At 42.4% G+C, this 21665-nt stretch overlaps 1 protein-coding gene across 1 annotated transcript in view; it reads right to left on the bottom strand.

Annotated features, from left to right (window-relative positions):
• The window catches only part of LOXL1 (lysyl oxidase like 1), a 43809-nt gene that overhangs the window by 12106 nt on the left and 10038 nt on the right, over positions 1 to 21665 (bottom strand). The window contains exon 2 of the mRNA XM_001379155.4: positions 3922 to 4030. Within this exon, the coding sequence (XP_001379192.3) occupies positions 3922 to 4030 (109 nt within the window). The remainder of the gene's footprint in view (positions 1 to 3921; positions 4031 to 21665) is intronic.

Raw genomic sequence — 21665 nt, 5'->3', positions numbered from 1 at the left:
TTATCTTCTATTCTACCAATCTATATTTTCCCTTGAAACTAGAGTTTTGAATTTTAAAATTGCTTTATTTTCCCTTTCTCAAGTTAATCCTTAATATTGTTGCTTGATAGTTTTTCCAAATAAATGTCATTAAATCAGGGCATTTAGAGTTGGAAGGGTCTTTAGAGATTATATAATCTAATCCCCTCAGGAAATGAAGGTACAGAAAGAATTTGCCTCCCGGGGTCATGGAGAGTCAGACATGACTGAATTGACTGGATGTTAAAAAACAAAAAAACAAAAACAAAACCCAAACCAGCCCTTAAAGTAGTAAGCATCAGAGGTGGAGTTCCAACCCAGGTTTTCAAACTCTAAGTTCACTGCACTTTGCACCATAACACATGACTTTACCTAACATTATGAAGATACATATCAATATTTTGGCTAGTATTACAGATAATCTACAAACTAATTGAGGATAATCTTTTAATTCTTTTGATCGGACCCATCTATGAACACTGAATTTCACTCCTACTATTCGTATCTCCTTTTATTTGCTGATATATTTAAAAAGTTATTTTTTAAAAAGTAATGTTCATGTAAGTTATTTTCCAGATGTATGCATAAAAATATATAAGAATTTGCTATTGCTGGAAATTGAGATTTTGCTTAAAATAATATATTCTTACTCTTGAATTGTAGTATATAAGAATACAAGAATTTTTACGGATTTATCTTATATACTGCAACCTTATTCAATTCATTTATTGTCTTTTAAAATTTTTGTTTCAATTGGTGATGGCTTTTCTATGTAAGTATTCATGTCACCTGAAAATAAGAATATTTTGATCTCATTTACTTTGTTAATCTCCTTAATTTATTATCATAATTTCTAGCTTCTCTAATATTGTTGAATAGAAATGGCTACAATGAACACCCTTGTTTTAGTCCTGTTTTTAGTAAAGAAAAATATGTTTAATGGGTAAAGTGGAAGAATTCCTGGTCTGAAGTTTGAAAGACCTAGGTACAAATATGGCTCAGATACTCCCTAGCTGAGTAACCCTGGGCAAGTCACAATCCCAAATATCCAGTCCTTACTGCCCTTCAACCTTAGAACCTATAGTGAGTACACATTCTAAGACAGAAAGTAAATTTTTGTTTTGTTTTGTTTTCAAATGCTCCTGTTTCTTCATTGAATATAATGCTGTTTCTCTATTTAAGTAAATAGTTCTTCTTATGTGGAGGAAAAAGAATTTTATCCCTTTTAGGCTTTTTTCTTTCTCAACAGCCATGAGTAGATATTGTATTTCATTGAAGGAATTTTATAAATCTGTTATTATGATTTAAAAATATTTTTCTTTTTAATAGTTTATAGTTTTCCTAATATTGAGCCATTCTTATATTGTTGGCATTAAACTTCACTTGGCTACAATGAAGAAATTTTAAAAATGTGGTGGTATTTTATATTTGTTAATTTTATTTGGAATTTTCACATCCATATTCATTAATGAGTTTGGCCTAGATTTTCTTTTTACATTGTCTTTATAAGGTTTAAAATCAAGACCATATTAGCCTCATAAAATGAACTGGGTACCAGCCCATCTTTTTCTAAATTTAGCAACATTCTATGTAGCAAAGCAAAGCTCTTTGGAAAAGATTGGGAAAAATTCTATAAATACCACTTCACTTTGTAATTTTTTGCAAGGTAGTTTACGATGATTTGACTGATTTCTTTCTTTGAAATTTGCTTATCTATTTCCTGTTATGTTGGTTTTAGTAATTAATATTTTTGCAAAGTTACTCATTTTACTTAAAACCTCTAATCTATATGCAAAATTTCCTAATATTATTAATTTCCTTTGTATTTTACGATCTTTTTTATATTTATCTTGGTGATAAGTCATTTCTCTTTCCTTTTGTCTTTTTGATGAGATTGTTTCCTAAAATGTCAACTTTTTAAAAAGTTTTTGGTTCTAATAATTAAAGTCTTTTTCCATCCAATTCATTATTTCCATTATATCTCTTTTCTTCTTTCCTTTGGAATATTGGCACATTTTATTCATAATGTTTTTAAGTACAATTAATTTAATATTTCTTTTTCTTTTTATTAATTAAAGCCAAAAAAATTTCTTCTTAGAATCACTCTAGCTGCATACCATAGATTTTGATAGGGGATAGCAGGGTTATGATTATCTTTGAAATATTAGGTCCCTTTCTTATAACTTCTTTAACTTAATTATTAAAAAAATTTAGTTTTCATATTGCTTTAAACCTTTTATTTATGCCACAGTTACTTTTTCTGGCTTTATGACCTCATAGTCTGATGCAATAAAAACAGAAATAAAAAAGTATGAAAATAGGGCACATAGTATTTCTGCCTTTTACAACTCATCTCAGGTCCATTAAGTCCAACCAAGTATGTGGTGACATGATTTCTAGAACTTTCATCATTTTGGCCACCTTCCTCTGGATACTTTCTAGTTTATTAATGTCTTACTTAAAACACAATGCCCAGAAGTAACATAATGATCTGGGACGGCCAGCACATTAACAGAGAGCTTAATCCAAATGGGGACAAACTCTCCATAGAGGGAGACAGGAAGAAAGGAAGTAGACCAGTATGGTAGTCTAGGACTAGAGTGGGTAGAATTGGGAAAAATCTGGATCAGGATCAGATCAGATTCACATAAAAGAAATCTGTGCTGGATGTACACTAGTTTGAAAACTTTGAGGGACCAGTTTTTAATGTCAGACCAGGCGCTCTTCCCACTGTGCTATCTAGACATCCCCATTAAAAGTATTTTTCTTTACTAAAGGAGATGACATTAAAAGAACTGGAGTAAAAAATGTTGGAGAGCAGTATTCTGGGATGGAGGGGAAGGTGATCAAGAAGATATTAGTAACTACTGATTCTGCCTGATTTATCGTCTCTGGAATGAACCTCGATATATCCTCCTAAAAAAGAGGTCAAACATAAAGAATCAGCAAAGGGGACTAAGAAGAGGTGTTAGGAGAGGTAGGAAAAGAATGAGGAGAAACCAGTGACTTAAGAACCTGGAGAGTGTTTGGGATAAAAGGTTGGTCAACAGGGTATGATGTTGCAGAGTGACTCCAGAAGGATGAGGTTGGAGAAGAAATCATTGGGGTTGGCCATTAAGAGGTTATGGGTAATCTTGGAGAAGACAGTTTCATTTGAGTGATGAGCGTGGAAGGCAGATGAAAAGGGATAGAAAAGTGAGAGGCAATGAGAGCAGATAGTTTATTTTTTAAATGACTTTGGCCAAAAAATAGATAGTTTACCCACAATGAATGAATCAACTGCATACACCTTAAAATATAATTGTACCTAAATATATAATATACATGTACACACAATATATTTTATAATTATAAATATACAATATATAAAATAAAATATAGCTAAGATGTTCCTATCTTCTTCCACTGAATTCCATTCACCACCTCTACTCCTTGGGGCTTGCCAGAGCCAACGTCAACAAAACCATCCCACAATCACATCTTCCATCTTTAAGGGATGTGAATGCTATGGGAATTTTACTGAATTTTTACCCCTTCCTCCAAGAGATATATATGAAATGGATAACTGATAGTACATGAGAAAACCTAGTGAAGGCAAAATGGTTGTGGAATGGAGTGCTGCTTAGCCCCTATCTTTATTGGGAGGATTTCTGTCATTCTGGGTAATTCAGACCCTGATTCTAAGGCGTGAGCATTTTGAAGGCAAAATTTTGATACTTTTCAGAGAGAGAAGAATTGTGGATGAGTGTATAAATTAAGCCCAAAGAAGTCATTTGAGGTACCCAAGGCTACACAGTGAGTTAGTAGTGGTGGAGTTGGGGCAAGACGAGAATCCAAGGAAAGGAGTCCCTGACACTACCTTCCACTGAGCCCTCAGGTGTTCTTGTGGCACATGAATCTTACCTGGCAAGACACTTTTCCTCTGCTGCACATCGCAAGGAATAGAGGTGGGCTCTTTGGACATAGGTAGAGGCCTGTACATAGTTGGGATCAGGTACCAAATCGGGGAGACCTGGAATAGAGACAGTCAACGTGAACAAGGACTTGGGCCAACAGGGCTTCCCCATCACTGCCATCCCCAGGCAGACTCAAGGCACTGATTTTATTTAGCTCCGTCCTTTTCCATTTTATTTAGTATACCCATTTAAATGCCCAGTACGGGCCAATCTCACACTCCAGTAGGAAGAGCAGGGATCTGGCACTTGTTAGCTATGGGACTTCTTTGTAGCCCCAGGCAATTCCCCAAGACTTTAAGTTATAGATGTGGTACCAATGGGCATGAATGGTGGGAGATTTCACAAAAGGAGTTCCTTATACCTATCAAACCGCAGAAAAAGGTTCAAAGACCAGACCCCAAATATCCAAAGCATGGGGGAAGGTGTCTGGGTTCCAAAGAACATTTCCTTCCTCTTCCAACCATTGGAACCAAGGGCAGTTAGATGGTGTAGCAGATAGAGGTGTGGAGTCAGAATGACTCATTTTCTTGAGTTCATTATTTTCCATTTTATTTTCTATTATATAATATTTTATTTATATTGTTTAAAATTTTATTTTTATTATCATGCAAAACACATTTCCATGATGTTACATTATTATTGTAAGAGCATACTCAGACAAAGCCAAAACCCCCAAATAAAACCGTAAATACATTGAAGTGAAAGATAGTCTGCTTTGATCCGCATCCCTCTTACTTCAACAGTTCCTTCTCTGGAGGTGGAGAGCATTCTTGGTCAAAAGTCACATTTTCTTGAGTTTCAAATCTAGTTTCAGACACTTACTAGCTGGGTGACCCTGGACAAGTTAACCCTGCTTGCCTCAGTTTCCTTATCAGTAAAATGAGCTGGAGAAGGACATGGCAAACATTCTAGTACCTCTACTAAGAAAACCCTAAATGGAGTCACGAAGAGTAAGATATGATTGAAAAATTATTGAACACACCAAACATACAACCATGAGGCTGCAGAACCAGGGAGAATTCATCATTTCACTCCTCCTGTCTATGACCCTAGCTCTATGACCAAAGTTTTGGGTTTACACAGTGCTTTATGAATATTATACTATTTTATCCTCATGTAAACCCTGGAAGGGAGGTGCTATTATTATTAACTTCATTTTATACAGGAGGAAACTGAGGCAGAAAAATCCGCTCGGTGAGTGTCTCTATGTTCCTGATTCCAGTTCGAATGCACTTAACTACCAATGTGTGATCCTACCTCATCACCTCCCTGGGCCTCAGTTTCCCCTGCTGTAGAATGAGAATGTTGGACTAGATAACATCTGCGGTCCCTCCCAGTTCTAGATCTGCAGTTCAGATCCAGGGAGGGAAAGAGTGGAGGGGAAAGGAGCAAAGACAAGCCTGCCAGGGCTTTGGTGCCCAGGGATTCTGGGGGTGAGGAAGGATGAGCTCTTCAAATGTCCCCCAGAGAGGAAGTGAACCCATCTGGCCCATCTGCAGAAGCCGGAAATGCCCAAGATGGGGTGAACCGAGGAAGAAGCATGGAAAACCCTTTGTCCCAGGGCTGCTGACCCGGCAGGATTCTTAGTCCGGGCACCGGGCCTGACCTTTATTGGATTTGCTTTGGCTTTGACAACATTTCCTTCATTTGAGCTCAAAACAGAAAGGCCTCTTTTCAGGGCTTTTGGCCAAGCCCCGGATCAACCCTGCTCTCCCCTTTTCCCCCTCTGGCCTCTTTCTGCCCCTGAGCACACTTTCCTCCATCACTCCTCTCCTTCGTCTGCTCTCCTGGACCTTCAAGGCCTGGTTTGCGGTCCCTCTCCTCGGTGCAGCTGCCCCGGCCGTCAGCGGCTCCTTCTGCCGCCATCCTCCATTTCTAACCCTCTAACCAGTCCTCCTCCCCTCCCACTTCTCTGTTCTGCGTGCGCCATCTCCCAGGCTCCTCAGCTGTAAAATGGGGATAGCAGTAGCATCTCCGGTTCGCTTCCATTTCTTATTGGTAAGATGAGCTGGAGAAGGCAGTGGAGGACCACGTCTTGTATCTTTGTCAAGAACAGAACAAAACAACCCAAAGGGGGCCGTGAAGAGTTGGACACGACTGATCAATGGAAAGCCTCCGACTGCACCACTCGCAAAAGCCAGGGAGTTTAGGGGAAAGTCCCCGGGATGGAGGGAACCCCGATGTTTCTTCTGGCTGTGCTGTGTGACCCCAGTAACTTTCCCTCTCTGGGCCTCAGTACAGCGAGGGGTGAGGGCTAGCTGGGCTCTCACATTCCAGGGCTCTGCGAGGGAGCCGACCTCCGTGAGTCACCATTGCTCTCTCCTTACCGTCCCTCCCCTCTGGCTCTCTGGGAACCTTCCATCAGCTGCTTGGTTCAGGTTGACGGGGAAGGCGCGTTAAAGCTTTGGCTTTCGGACCCTTGCCAGAGAACGTCCTCTTCCCGTCCCACCCCCTTTGGCCCCCCGCTCCCCCCCCCCCCGGGCCCAGGTCCACTCAATAACTCACTGGGGGCCTCTCCCAAAGCAGCTCGCACGACTTCACCCTCCAGGAATGAAGGCAAAGCTTGGAGAGTGAGGATGAGGTTAATCCTGGTGGGGGGCAGCAAGGGAGCCTTGGCTAACACGATCCACATTACCCAAGGCCTCTGGAACGATTGCCTCATTTCCTAAGGGGCCCCAGACTCCAGTGGCCTTCTTGGCAGGAGGGGAAGCAGCATTTCCAAGCAGGGACCTGGGACAGATCATTTCCCTCCTTGGGGCCTCCACTCACAGATCATCAGAGCTAGCACTGTTTCCCCATACAGGACCACGTACTCCTTTGTGCTCTGAGAAGCCTTCCCTGAAGCGAGACGGTCTGCCTTCTTGGGGAGCAAAGCAGACGGACTTTGAGCCTCCCACACCCAGATGAAGCCCCCTAACTTCAGCCCCAGACACCTATTAGTCCTCTCTCTAAGGGCAAGTCTCAGAACTCCTCTGGGCTTCCGTTTTCTCTTCTGCAGAATTAACAGGGTTGTGTGGGGAGGTGGGAGGCCTGGGGCAGAGCTGGGATTTCCTCCATGTGAGGGTCCTGGTGTGGAAAAGCGCTCCATCTTGGCAGCCTGGAGACTGCTGGCTAATTCATGTTCTTAGAGAGCTTCCTGAGGGCAGTCCCTCAGCCAGTGTGCCCCAGAGGTAGGATGGGAAACCAGGTTTTCCTGACTTTGTAGCTTGGCCTTCCGGCTTCTACGCTGTCCTGCTTTCCTACGTGCTCTGCTGCCTTGTGAGGGCTAAATAAGGTAATGCCTAAAAGCACTTTACAAACCTGAAATCACTGAGATATCTATATCTCTATCAATATCGATATCTATATATCAGCGGTAGTAGTTGGTTGTGGTTTGCCCTTTGTTCTCAGAGGACCAAGAATATCAGCAGTGAGCTCTCTACCTGCTTGTGAATTGGATTAAGTGAGGCAGAACTGCACAAGGTCATCAGTCATCCAAGTCCAGTGGCAAGACCAAAGTCAAAATGGTGGGCAATGGCCTGGGATGCAATGGAAGACCCTGGTGTCTTCAGAGGTCTGGCCAAGCTCTAAGCATTCTTCAGTGCCTGCTTCAGGCTCTTCATGGCTATTGAAGCAAATTACTTTCATCCACTCATTCCATCAAGGCAAATCTTCGCATGCTTGGAGTAGACATCTCCTTAATTCACCGCAGGGTCGGAGGCCCATTGGTTACCCTATGTATGGCCAATTGGATGGAGATTTAGGAAGATCTTGTTTTTCCCCAGACAAATCTCTAAGACTAAATATGAGAGCAGGGGCTGATTTATATTGGTAGAGGGGTTTTTCCCCTAAAGCTTCCTAAAATGATGATATCATAGGTCCAATTATCCCAAAGAAATTATCATCATCATCATCTTCATCAGTAATTGTAGTAGTAATAGCAGTAGCAGCAACATTAATCCTTAACCCACTCTGGTCATCTTGAAATGCTGTCATAACAAAGGGTTCTGAGTAAGAGAGCATGGATGGTGCACAGTCCACATCTTGCCAACCAATGCTTACGGGCAGTGCCTGCCTGCGTGATGGCAACTGCGTATAGCAATATTTGGGTGATATGTAGGAACTATTTGCAAGTCTTTTTCATGCTCTTTCCTCCCAGGCCCCCAAAGGAGGACCCTATCCCCTAGGTCATGGGTCATAGAATCCAGGAGCTGGAAGCTGCCATGGAGAACACCTAGCCTAGCCCCTTTGCCCTGTCCTATAAGGTGCCCACAAAAGGGGAGGCACTTGTCAAAAATCACTAAGGAACTCAGTGGCAGAGCTGGGACTGGGACACCATCCACGGATTTCTGCCTTCCCATTTTTCCCATCCCTTCTAGGACGGTGAGTCCTTCATAAATGCCAGCCATAAAAATGAGGATAATAGCTGGCATGTATAGAGTTCTTTAAGCTAATGTCCCACCATATACCTTGTGGATTGGAATAAGGACTTGGATGTCCTAAGTCTATCAATCATTCCAACAAGTATTTATTTATTAAGCTACTATCATGTGCCAGGCACAGTGCTAGGTGCTAGAGATATAAGAAAAAAAGAAAAAAGAATAAAGAACTTACATTCTCATCATGGAAACCACACATACACTTATATAGCATAAATATAAAATTTATAAATATGTTAATATAATATGAATATATAATAAATATAATACATTCTGTAATATGGAAATATATTCCTATAAACATATAAATGCAGTATATAACAATATAATATATAAATGTAATAATATATTATATGAATGTAAAATATGATGTAAATATGATAAATGAATATATAATAAATATAAATATAGCATTAAAGACGAGGTACTCTGAGGTTTTTCTATCTATAGGGCAGCCTTCGCTTCCTGCCTGGAAGAGAGGGTCTCTAGGACCAAAGGCTTAAGTGCTGCTCCCCAGGGCCCCCCAGCCCCTAGTCCTGCTCCCCCTTGATCCCCAGGCTAAGGTGAGCCCAGCCTGCCCCTTCCCTGGTTCAGGCTTTTGTGTCTGTGTCTAGAAAGAACAATGCTTCTCTTTTCTCTTGGACTATTTTCCCAGGAGGAATTTCTGCTTGTCAGCAGTATGGCTCTCATTTCCTGCAGCCCCACTTGGTCATCTGTGGTGATGTAATACTCAGGGGCCTGCAGGCCCAGCGAGGAGCCTGCAGGGTGGGACTATGTGTTTGCAGGGTGTGGTGGGGTAATCTTTTTTAACAAGGGAGAATGTTCCCAGGCAGGCAGCTTGGAGCCAAGGAAAGGGCACTAAAGCTGGGTTCAGCTGAGGACCTGGGTTCAAAATCTGTCTAGATTCAATGGGCCTCAGTTTCCTCATCTGTCAACTAAGGTTAATTAGATGGGGTGATTCCTACAGTCCCCCTCAGCTCTGGGTCTCTGATTCTATAATTCTGGCTTATGGCTAGGTTTCTCTCAGAATGTTTTCTTTCTCTCCAGTCTTAGCAATTCTTTCCCAGTAATGTCCGCAGGTCCCTCCTGCTGCCTCCAAACTCTTGCACCTCTAAGTGGGAGTTATGGAGTGAGTATTCTCCCCCTGGAGGGTAAAGGATATATTTTTAATGGACCCTGAATCAGACAGTGCTGGTCCCAAAGCAAGAAAGCTCTGAAGGGAGCCACTAGAGAAGAGAGATCTTTAGGCAGGGGACTTTGTGGATAGATGACAGATGGGGGAAACCAAGGCAGGCACCTATCAGTCATTTGCTCATCCAGGAAAGGTGCTGCCATTCTTCTAAGATTCAAAATTCTGTTCTGAGAAGGCAGCATGATGGAGCAGAAAGAGCCTTGGCCTGGAAGAATGGAAGCCTAGGTTTTTCTTTCTTTCTTTCTTTCTTTCTTTCTTTCTTTCTTTCTTTCTTTCTTTCTTTCTTTCTTTCTTTCTTTCTTTCTTTCTTTCTTTCTTTCTTTCTTTCTTTCTTTCTTTCTTTCTTTCTTTCTTTCTTTCTTTCTTTCTTTCTTTCTTTCTTTCTTTCTTTCTTTCTTTCTTTCTTTCTTTCTTTCTTTCTTCCTTTCTTTCCTTTCTTTCTTTCTTTCCTTCTCTCTCTCTCTCTCTCTCTCTCTCTCTCTCTCTCTCTCTCTCTCTCTCTCTCTCTCTCTCTCTCTCCTTCCCTCCCTCCCTCCCTCCCTTCCTTCCTTCCTTCCTTCCTTCCTTCCTTCCTTCCTTCCTTCCTTCCTTCCTTCCTTCCTTCCTTCCTTCCTTCCTTCCTTCCTTCCTTCCTTCCTTCCTTCCTTCCTTCCTTCCTTCCTTCCTTCCTTCCTTTCTTCCTTCCTTCCTTCCCGAGGGACACTCTCTGAGGAAGTTCCCATACATAAGTTATCTCCAAGCATCTTCCAACTCTATCATGCTATGACTACTCTCTGATTTGTTGTCTCTCCTATTAGATTGTAGGTTCCTTGTGGGCAGGAACTGCTTTTGTCTTTCTTTGTGTTCCCAGCACTTAGCCCAATGTCTGGCACATAGTAGGTGTTCAATAAATATTTGTTGACTTCATTACCAGAATCTAGTCTCTCCAAAATGGGTAAAAAAATTTTTTTTCCTTCAGGAAAGTGATTCAAGGAAGAGTTTTCAGCAGGGATGTGAAGGTGCCAGGAACGTAGATCAGAGCTTATCGAGGGATTCCAACCCTGCCACCCAGGAGGGAAAGGAACAAAGCTGACAGTCAGTCTCCTGGAACACAATATTTGCTGCTTCTCAGCTGATTTCCAGGGTCCTGGGTGAAAACAGTCAGGGGGCCAGTGTCTCCCGTGGCCGGGCGTTCCCTTTCAAGAATTAGACCATTTACAACCGGCCATTATGGAGATACTGTCCTCACTCTCTGAGGAGTTGAAGAAAGATTCACACTGAGGCTCTCAAAGCCAACCCCCAGATTCTGGCTCGCAGTCCTTAGCCCTGACTCACGACTCTGACCTTAGAAGACAGCTGGCCTCCAATAAGAAGAGTAAGGAAGTGAAGCCAAAAGCTGGGGAGTGCTGGGGAGTGTGCACACAAGCCTGTCTACTTTTCTGTTCCCCTGCCTGGGAAGCTCTGTGGTCCTTCCCTTTGATAGGGCAAGTCCTGGTCACTTGAGAACAGCAGAGCAGAGCACAAGCCCTCTGGGGTCTTTCCTGAAGTCAGAGAACCACAGAATGTTGAAGTAAGAAGGAATTCGAGTGGAAAGAGGGAGAGGAGGAAAGAAACAACAAATGAATTTCATCTGCCTCCTTCAGTTTACACATGAGGAAACCTGAGGCCCAAAGGCTTGGAGTGACTTGCCCAAGGTCATACAGCTAGTAAACAGCAGAGCTTGTATTAAAAAAAAAAAAACAGGTATTTTTATTAAGCCTTTACCTTCCATCTTAGAATCAATAGTGTGTATTGGTTCCAAGGCAGAAGAGCAGTAAGGCCTGGGCAAATGGGTTTTGTGACTTGCCCAGGGTTACACAGCTAGGAATAATTATGTAACAGGAATAAACAATGTAATGCAAAATGTAAGTGGAACTAAAATGCCCGTGAAAATAAAAAAGTGTTATGAAATAGAAAAAAAAAGTCTTCCAGATTTGAACCCAGGACCTCCCCCCCCCCCCCCTTTTCTAGTCCTGGCTCTCAATCCACTGAGACACCAAGCTACTCCACTACCTTCCATTTGTTGCAGAAACTTTTGCCATTTTGATGGGAAGCTCTTGAGGCAGTGTCTATATCTTCTCTGATAAGTAGATTATGTTGGTTTTTTTTTTTATGTATTGGTTCCAAGGCCGAAGAGTGGTAAGGGATAGGCAATGGGGGTCAAATGACTTGCCCAGGGTCACACAGCTAGGAAGTGTATGAGGTTAGATTTGAACCCAGGACCTCCCCTCTCTAGGTTTGGCTCTCAATCCACTGAGATACCCAGCTGTCCCCCAGATTGTGTTTTAATCTCTATTCTTCTCCTCAATTCTTGTATCTTTATATCCAATTATTAATCTGTAATTCTATTCATCTCTCTGAGCTTTATATCTAGGATAGAACCAACTGAAAATTATTTGATTCTTTCCTTTTCCTTAATTACTTAGCATGGGATGGGTATACAGAAGATACTCAATAATGGCTTGATTTAAAGATCCTTGACAGCCAGTTAATTCATTCCTATTCCTCTATCTTCAGGCAAGGCAGTGATGAAATCACCCTATAGAGACAACTACTTGCCTTCTTTCAGAACATCCACAGAGGTAGAGACCATGACATCCAGGGATGCTGTGTTGGCAATTGGCTCTTTCTCTGTTGCCTTCCTGTTCCTTGTGTGGAAATCGGGATTAGATTCCAGGTCTCTTGACTTTCCACTTTGTGCATCCACAAACACATATCATGTTCTTTTGGAAGAGGTTTCAGTTCATACTGGGTTTCTTCTTGGGCTATACTTGTAAGAACTTGATTAATCCAGTCTCCTTAAAGGCCCTTCCCCTTGGAAGGTTGGATCATTCATGAAAAGCAAAGTGGGAGGCTGAACTATCCCTGTTGTTCAAATCGAGACTACGACTGAAGAATACACAGAGGCAAAAGGCAATCCATCAATCATTCCAGATATATTTATTTAAGGAGCGCCCTTCCAACTCTGAAACTTCTCAGACTTGGGAATCATTTTGGCTGGTTCTACCAGACTCCAGAGTTCTTCCTTTCCACGTACTCTATGCTGTGGCCAAACAGGACGATTCATCATTCACCATACGTGCTCTCCCCCATACTTTCCCACCTTCATGGATTTGCTTAGGCTGTTCTCAATGCCAAGAATGTCTTCTCTTTTTTCCTGTGTCCAGTTCTTAGTCTGAATTCCATAGTCATGGACTCTTAGAGCTGGAAAGTCCCTCTGAAACCATTAAGACCAACATGTACCTTACTGAGAATCTGCTCTACAGTGTAAGGAAGAATCTACTGCTCTTTGAAGCAATCCATTCTACTTTTGGAGAGCTCTCGTATTTCAGTGGCTGTTATTATTTTTACTTGGTGCATTCCAACAATCCAATAACAAGTACTTATTAAAATGTGCCAGGCCCTCGGTTAAGTCCTAGGGATAAAAACCCAAGCAAGAAGATAGATAATGTCTGCCTGTAGGAAGCTTCCATTCTAATGGGAAAAGGCAATACATCAAAGGGGAACCTAAAAGAGGTGGGAGAAGGGATGGAGTGTTTAAGAAGAGGGTCACAGCATGGCGGCCAAGTCTAGAGAATCAGTGATGACTGGTCTGGGGCCCTTCACCAAAATGGAACCTCCAGAAAGAACTCACCAATGGGAGGAGGGGCTGATGGGAGAAGAGTCAGGAGCAGCTTAGGCATGGCAGCTAAATTTGGAGAATGAGGGATGGATGGTCTGGGCCCTTTCCCATAATGGCAGTTCTAGTTCTAGTTGTTCTTTGGAGCCAAGTAGAAAAATTCTAATCCTTCTCACACATGATGGCCCTTTGTATACTTGAAAACAACAATCAGGTTCCCCATAACTTTTCTACTGAATGAACAATGCCAGCTTCTTCTATTCTCCAGACTGCTGAAGGTCTTGGTTACCTTCTGACCACTCTCTAGCATATCAATGTCCATCCTAAAATCTAGAAGCCAGAATTGAACATGGATGTGGACTGACCAACTAATTTCGATTCAACCAGCATTGATTTAGCACCCTCTAGGTGCCAGGTGCCGGGTTACATGCTAGGGAGACAAAGACAAAAAAGAAACCGTTTCCACCGTAAGCAAACGTATATTCTTCTGGGCAAAATAAGGGCAGAGAACTACTGAAATGATGAACCAGGGCAGAGAACTGCTCAAATGCCTTGCATTTCTAGAGTATTTTGTGATTTACCAAATGGTTTTCAAACATTTTTCCATTTAATCCTTGAAGCAATTCTGAGAGGTAGATGGTACAATTATGATTTCCCCATTCTGCAGATAAAAAAAGACTCAGAGGGCTTGAATGATTTGCCCAAGGCACAAGATTCAAATCAAGATTCTAAGTCTAATACTGTTTCTCCTGAACCACAGCTGCCCTCTATGCAGACTTCATGATGCTGTTCTTAATTCTTTGGATTAATAATGTTTCCTTCCCATTGCCCCGCTTCCACTTTCTTAAGCAATTATGTTTTATTTTGTATTATAGTTACGTATAGGTGTGTCTTACAACACATACTGCTTTGTCCCTCTTAGATTGTAAGCACCCAATGAAGGCAGGCGATGTGTCAGATTCATCTTTGTGTCCCAAATGCATACTCTCTGAATTGATTCTTTTTAAAAACTGAATTTGTGAGTGACTTATGACTTCTCTGAGAACCATCCTGAATAAAGGTGAATCCCTCATCCCTTTCCCCCAAGGACTTAGGATCCACTAGAATCCTAGGTCTGATCACCGTCTAAAAATCATTTGATTAGATCGGCTTAATATGCCACCTCTGCTCCATCAAAACACCTGGCTATACTGTGAACAGAGAAGCCTGTGGGGATGTTCAATTTCTCCTTTCTTGTTAGTGCTGGACCACAGCAGGGGAAGGGGAGCATCTGCATCTGACAGGGCTGCTGATGAAAGGAAGGAGAATTCTGGCCAAAGTCCAAGGCAGATGCAATTGTCTGGGTCCTAGTAGTTAATCAATTCAACAAATTAAATAAACATTTATTATGCATTGTTATGTGAGGCACTGGGCCAGGCATGAAAAGAATCATCTAGTCCCCCTCTTCAAGAAGCTTACAATCTAGAAGATATAACAGACAAGGAGAATTGAAGAGCAAATTTGACAGAGGCCAAGAGGGGTCTAGACAAAATACTCCAAGAAGATTTGAGGGTGGGGGAAGAGAGGGAGAGAGAGAGAGAGAAAGAGAAATACAAAGAGACAGAGACAAAGACAGAGACAGAGAGACATACACAGAGACAAAGATACACAGAGCCAGAGAGAAACAGAAAAGACAGAGACAAAGAGAGAGAGAAAGAGAGAGAGAGAGAGAAAGAGAGAGAGAGAGAGAGAGAGAGAGAGAGAGAGAGAAAGAGAGAGAGATAGAGAAAGAGAAATACAAAGAGACAGAGACAAAGACAGAGACAGAGACATACACAGAGACAGACAAAGATACACAGAGACAGAGAGAAACAGAAAAGACAGAGACAAAGAGAGAGAGAGAGAAAGAGAGAGAGAGAGAGAGAGAGAGAGAGAGAGAGAAAGAGAGAGAGAGAGAGAGAGAGAGAGAGAGAGAGAGAAAGAGAGAGAGAGAGAGAAGAGAGAGAGAGAGAGAGAGAGAGAGAGAGAGAGAGAGAGAGAGAGAGAGAGAGAGAGAGAGAGAGAGAGATACACAGAGACAGAGACAGAGAGAAGAAGGAAATTCTCAGATAGGGTTACTAGGAAAGTCTTCATGGAGAAAGTGGCCCCTTAAGCTGAGGCATGAAGGAAGAGCACATGAATAGCTAGTATTATATAACACTTCACTGTGTGAAGGATGGATTAAATTGGGGGAAAGCTTTAGGCAAGAGATACCAATTAAGAGGCTATTATATACCTGGGAGGCTGAGGTTGGCAGATCTCTTGAGACTGGGAGTTCTGGGCTGCATTAAGCCCACTGTCTGTATTAAATTCAGCATTAATATGAGCTCCAGGAATGTGGAGGGTGGGGGTGGCAGGCAACAGAATGCCTAAGAAATGACGTCTGAAAACCAAGAAAATCAAAGTTGATCAGTGTCGGGCCACCCCTGTAAGCCCCTGTATGTCCAGTCTGAGTGATTTAGGTTTTTTTAAAAAAAGTCACATAACAGGCCAGATTAAGATGAAGAGGCCCTGAACTAGGGTGGCCCTGGGGGTGTTTAAAGGAGACAGTACATACAAGAGATGTTACCAACATAGAACTGACTGGATTTGGCAACTGGCTGAATGTGAGGGGTGGGAAAGAAGGAATTGTCAATCTAAACGATCAGCCCAGTGCAAATATCAATAACATGGAAATAGGCCTTGATCAATGACACATGTAAAATCCAGTGGAATTGCGTGTTGGCTACAGGAGGGGGGTGGGGGAGAGGAGCGACAGAACATGAATCTTGAAACCATGGAAAAATATTCTAAATTAATTAATTAAATAAAAAATTCCAAATTTAACCAAAAAACGAAAAAGGAATCATCAAAGATGACTTCAAGATTTCAAGCCTAAGTACTGGGAAAATGGTGGTCAGTGAATGTTTAGGAGGGCTGTGGTCCGTATAACAACATAATATCTGGGTCATCCAGGGGCACACAAAAATAAAAAAGTGAAGCCTTTTATGCTTTAATGAAAGGGCCAGTGGGGTCTGGCCCAGATCAGTTGCCAGACTTGGGAGCCCAGATGGTCAGAGGCTCCAATCAGAGTTGTATCCTATTCTCCCTTCCTTCTTGCCATCACTGGCCAGGCCAGTTTTCCCTCAGATAAATGATAGTGATATTTAGGTGGCACAGTGAAAAAAAAATGGAACTTGAAGTCAGAAAGAAAGTTCAAATCCAGCTTCAGAAGCATACTGGTTATATTAGGCTGGACAAATCATTTGACTCAATCCCCATCTATAAAATGGGGATAATAATAGTAATAATAATAATAGCTCTTCTTGTCACATAGGAGCTATTGTTGTAAGGATCGAATGAGTTAACATATGCCACTGCAAACTATGCCTTCAAAACTCTGTAAATGCTGGCTATTATTATTAGATGAGGGCTACTTGCTCAAGGTAAAGGATGGCTCAGAGACAAGAGCTATCTGGAACCATTCCAGGATGGAGTCCAGAAAAAAAGATCAAGTGGGATTTGAGGTACAGCCATGAAGGGTATACAGTATGGGATTCAGACAAATGGAGAGATATGGGAAGTGGATGGCAAGTTGGAAGGAGAAAAGGAAACAAAAGTACTAAGGAGGGTGCAGACCCATCACTTGACCATTAGAAGAGCTATTCCTTGACCTTAAGTTGAGGAGGATTTTTCAAGTCTATTAAACACCAAACCAAATATGGGTGCCTTAGAGGAAAGGTTAGAGAGACCCATCTATATGATAAACAACTTTGGATGATGTCTTAAGTCACTTAAGCTCTGCCTCAGTTTCCTTACCTATAAACAGGGATAATACCTACCTGTTAGAATTGTTGTAAGAACCAAATGTTTATAGAGTACTTTGAAACCTTAAAATACTATATAAATGCTAACAATTTCTACTACTTCTACCACTACTACCACCACCACCACCATTACCACTTGTTAGATTTAAAATAGTTTTGAGCGTTAAATAGTTGTAGATAAGAGAGTGGGAGCCATAAAATGTGATAATTAAAATGTTTGGGAGCAAGGGAAATATATAACAATTATGACCGCTGAAATATGTTTCCCCACCTCTGCCTCTGAATTCCTAACTTTCTTCCAAAACTCAGCTCTAGCACCACCTCCTTCATGAGGCCCTCCATGATGCCAGGCCTCCTCTTTTTTTTTCCTCACCAAAATAATAAAGTTAGCAGGATTTTAATTTGTAAATTACTCATTTGTGTTTCCTCTGATAGGATGTAAGCTCTCTGAGGTATCCTCAGTGCTTAGCACAGTCCCTGACAGATGGGATGGCAGCTAGGTGCTAGACTTCAAATCAGGAAGACCCGAGTTCAAATGCAGCTTCAGACACTTAGTTGCTGTGTGATCCTAGAGAAGTCACTTAACTTCCATTTGCCTTAATCCACTGGAGAAGGAAATGGCAAACCACTTCATTGTGTTTGCCAAGAAATACAGACCGTGTGGTTCAATAATTAAAATATTTACTGATTAGTTGATTTTGTGAAGATATTATCTTCCAGTAGAGTTAGCTCTCCTAGAGAAGGGTCTTTTTCATTTTGGACTAGTGGCTAGCCAAGTGCCCGGCTCATAGTAGATCCTTAATAAATGCTTGTTGATTGGCTGACCGGTTTCATTGGGTCTGCCAGTGGAGACAGGCCAAAAAAGGAAGGAAAGTCTGGGAGGGATGAGGGTGGAGGCAGGGTCCAATGGGGAGAAGAGAGGAAAGTTAGCCAGTGGTCTTGGCCAGCTTCCCTGTCCTCTGCTGGGATGAGAAGTGGTTGGGTTTCTTGTTTCCTTCCTGCCTCCCTTTGTCCCTTTCCCCACAGCCCTTCCCAACAGCCAAGGGCACATTCAGCCCTGGCAGGCTCTCTAACTGGAAGCAGGTGTGGGTAGCTGGCATCCACCCTGTGGGGATGAGGCTTTGGAACCTTGACGGCTGTCCCTCCCTCCCTCCCTGCTTCTCTCTTTCTTCCCCTTGCCTGCCACTCCCAGAGGATGTTCCTACTTGTTCTTGGCTCAGGTAGAGTTACAGAGAGTGTCCACAAAGCATGAGGGATCACAGAGACTCGGTCACAAGGGAGAATAAATAGTAGGGGAAAAGAGAGCCAGAGACCAAAGTTGGTGTCACCCGGGCCATACGGAGAGTGGTTACAAAGAGAAGGGAGAGGGGGACCAAACTGCCCCAGATGTTCATTAGGGGAGGAAATCTGGGAACCTGGGAAGAGGCTGTAGCCGAGCTCTGAGCGATCCCCAGCACGCAGCCTCCTACACATGATGCCAGGGCTCTTTGGTCTCTGGCACACACGCTGTGGGACTGGGGGAAGGAAACGCTGAGCCAGCGAGTGGTCAGACTGGAGAGGCAAATTCAAAAGCAGAGAGGAGGGTTAAAGCTTCAAAGGGGACCCGTGGGGAGGGCAGGGAGGTGGGCGTCTGAACCTGTCCCACTGCTTTCTGCTTTGACATGAGAAATATTGGGAATCCCCCTTTTCTGGGAAGGACCCCAAATGTAAAGATTGTAGATTTGGGGTTAGAAGGAGCCCTGTTGAGCCCCCTCACTTACACATGAAGAAACCAAGGACTAGCAACAACAAAAATAATAATAACAATATTTATATGTTATTATTACTTGCTAATCCTTAACAGAGCAACTAGGTGGTATAGTGGATAAAGCGCCCAGGTTGGAGTCAGGAGGAACAAATCTACCCTCAGACACTTACCGGTTGTGTAACCCTGGCTAAGTCACTTAACTCTATTTTGCCTCAGTTTCCTCCTCTATTAAATGAGCTAGAGAAGGAAATGGCAAACCACTCCAGTATCTTTGCCAAGAAGACCCCAAATGGGGTCACAAAGAGTCAGACATAACTAAATAGATTTGACAAAAACCCTTAATAACAACAATAATAGTATTTATATGATGCTTTAATATTTACAGATCTTAAATATACTATCTCATTTGATCATACATATTACATATCAGTTATTATATACATAACATATTATGTATATTATATATATATATATAATCATTTGAGTGAGGTAGGGTGCTATTATTATCCTTATTTTACTGATGAGGAAACTGAGGCTAATGGCTTGCCCAGGGTCACACAATTAGTATATGTCTGAGATAGGTTTTGAACTCATCTTCCTCGCTACAAGAGCAATTTATCCACTGAGACACTTTTGTTACAGTTAACCAAGTAGGGTGACTTTTCCAGTCCTACAGTTGTCTAAAGCAGGATTTGAACCCAGGTCTTCTTGAGTCCAGGTTTTTCACTCTACCCATTATGTCATGCCATTCATTTGGAATAGACATCAGAAGACTCAGGCACTGCCACTTTCTAGCTGAACAACTCTGGCAATCTTTCTCACTTTGGAAAGTTTTAGTTCTTTTCCTCTCTTAAAACAAGGGAGTTGGACTCGATGAAAAGACAGTGCACATCTTTTCCAGCTTTAACAATCTGTGACTTGGAGGTTACTAAAGTAGAAAGGAACCATATGAATAATCTAGCACAAGGGTCACCAAACCATAACGGCTGAGAGCCTGCGAGCTAAGAATGGTTTCTACGTTTTCAATGTTTTCTCTAAGAATGTGGAAAATCTAAAATTTTATATTTAAAATTTGTAAAAATTTTACCTACTTAAATATTTTAAGATGTGGGGGGAAATCTCCTTAACTTGGGAGCATGTAAAGACAAGTGGCAGGCTAGGGTGTAGTTTAGAAGCTAGATGCCTCGTCTACCATCCTTCTCCAACCTATTGGATCTCTATTTTAGAGATGAAGACTGTGAGACCCAGAGGGGTTTCTGGGTGATCCCGTATACTCCTGTGGGGTCAATTATCATCTCTGTGCATATCGGGGCCTTTCGCCATCCCATGCAACCAGTCGTTGGTTGGTTTCAAGATGTTTGACATCGTTATCTGTCTCTTTCGCTGAGCCTAGCATAGAAATGGCCACATGGCAGACATTCAGTAGAGATGTAGTAACTTCCAAAGCTGGGTCCTCAAGAAGATGAATAGGAGGCAGCGGTATATGTGGATAGAAAGGGATGGATATGAGAGCACTGTGGGGGTGGAATCTATAGGACCTGATAGCTATTTGGACAGAGAGAAAGGGAAGAAGTGTCAAAGGACAGTAAAGAGGTGAGGAAGACTGAAGTTCCAAACTGGAGAGAAAAGAAAAGTGGGAATGTCCTTGAGAGAAATAGGGAACTCTAGAAAAGAGATGAGTTTTTTCAGGGCAAGGTATATAATATTTGCTCTGTGCCCCTGGGCAAGTCACCTTAACCCTGTTTGCCTCAGTTTCCTCATCTGTAAAATGACCTGAAGGAGGAAATGGCAAACCTCTCCAGTACCTTTGCCAAGGAAACACCAAATGGGATCATGAAGAGTTGGATACTGCCAAAAAAATTGCTCCACCACAACAATAACAAAAGGTGGATGGTGAGTTCAGTTTTGGATGTGTTCCTTTTGAGCTGCCTGTGGAATACCTGGGTAGACATGTCCAGTTAGTTGGTGGTGGTGTGGAAACCACACCATTTTGGCTCAGAAGACCAATGAAGACTGGATATATAATTTAAGCCATCATTTGCATAGGAGATGTTCCGATCTTTAAGCCACTTATTAGATATCTGACCAAAGACCAAAGAGAAGAGAGCCCAGGACTAAGCTCTGGCTACCATTCACCCAAGGAGGTGGATCAGTGATTTACAAACAAAGAGGGATGAGAAGAAATGATCACAGTTTAGGACAAGAACCCAGAGAGTGAAGTGTCCCAAAAATCAGGCAAAAGAGTGTTTCAGAGGAGGGAGTGGTCAAGGGTACCAAAAAACTACAGAGAGGTCAAGAAGGAGAAAGCCTGAAAAATGCCATCAGACCAAGCGGTCAGGAGACCATTGGCAACTTGGAGGGAGCAGTTTTGTTTGAAAGGTGGAGATGGAAACCAGATTATAAGGAACTAATATGAGTAGGAGGTAAGTTATGGAGGCCAAGAATACTGACAGCATTGGACTGTTAAAGGGCAGACAGAGAGAAGGAACAGTTGAGGGGATATCAGGGCCAAAGGTTCTTAAGAATGGGGAGATTGGGGGCAGCTGGGTAGCTCAGTGGATTGAGAGCCAGCCCTAGAGATGGGAGGTCCTAGGTTCAAACATGACCTCAGACACTTCCCAGCTGTGTGACCCTGGGCAAGTCACTTGACCCCCATTGCCTAGCCCTTACCACTCTTCTGCCTTGAAGCCAATACACAGTATTGACTCCAAGACAGAAGAAGGTAAGGGTTATAAAAAAAAAAAGAATGGGGAGATCTGGGAATGTCTATAAGCGACAGGGGAGGAGCTAGTGCTTAGATAAGGATTATGGACCAAAACAAGAGAAGGAGATAACCAAAGGCCCATCCATGCTCCTGGAGGAGAAGGTGTGTG

This window comes from Monodelphis domestica, chromosome 1 (assembly GCF_027887165.1).
Source record: "Monodelphis domestica isolate mMonDom1 chromosome 1, mMonDom1.pri, whole genome shotgun sequence".
In the NCBI taxonomy this organism is placed as follows: domain Eukaryota; kingdom Metazoa; phylum Chordata; class Mammalia; order Didelphimorphia; family Didelphidae; genus Monodelphis; species Monodelphis domestica.
The sequence above is the reverse complement of the archived record's forward strand: the minus strand, read 5'-3'. Positions and strand labels throughout refer to the sequence as shown.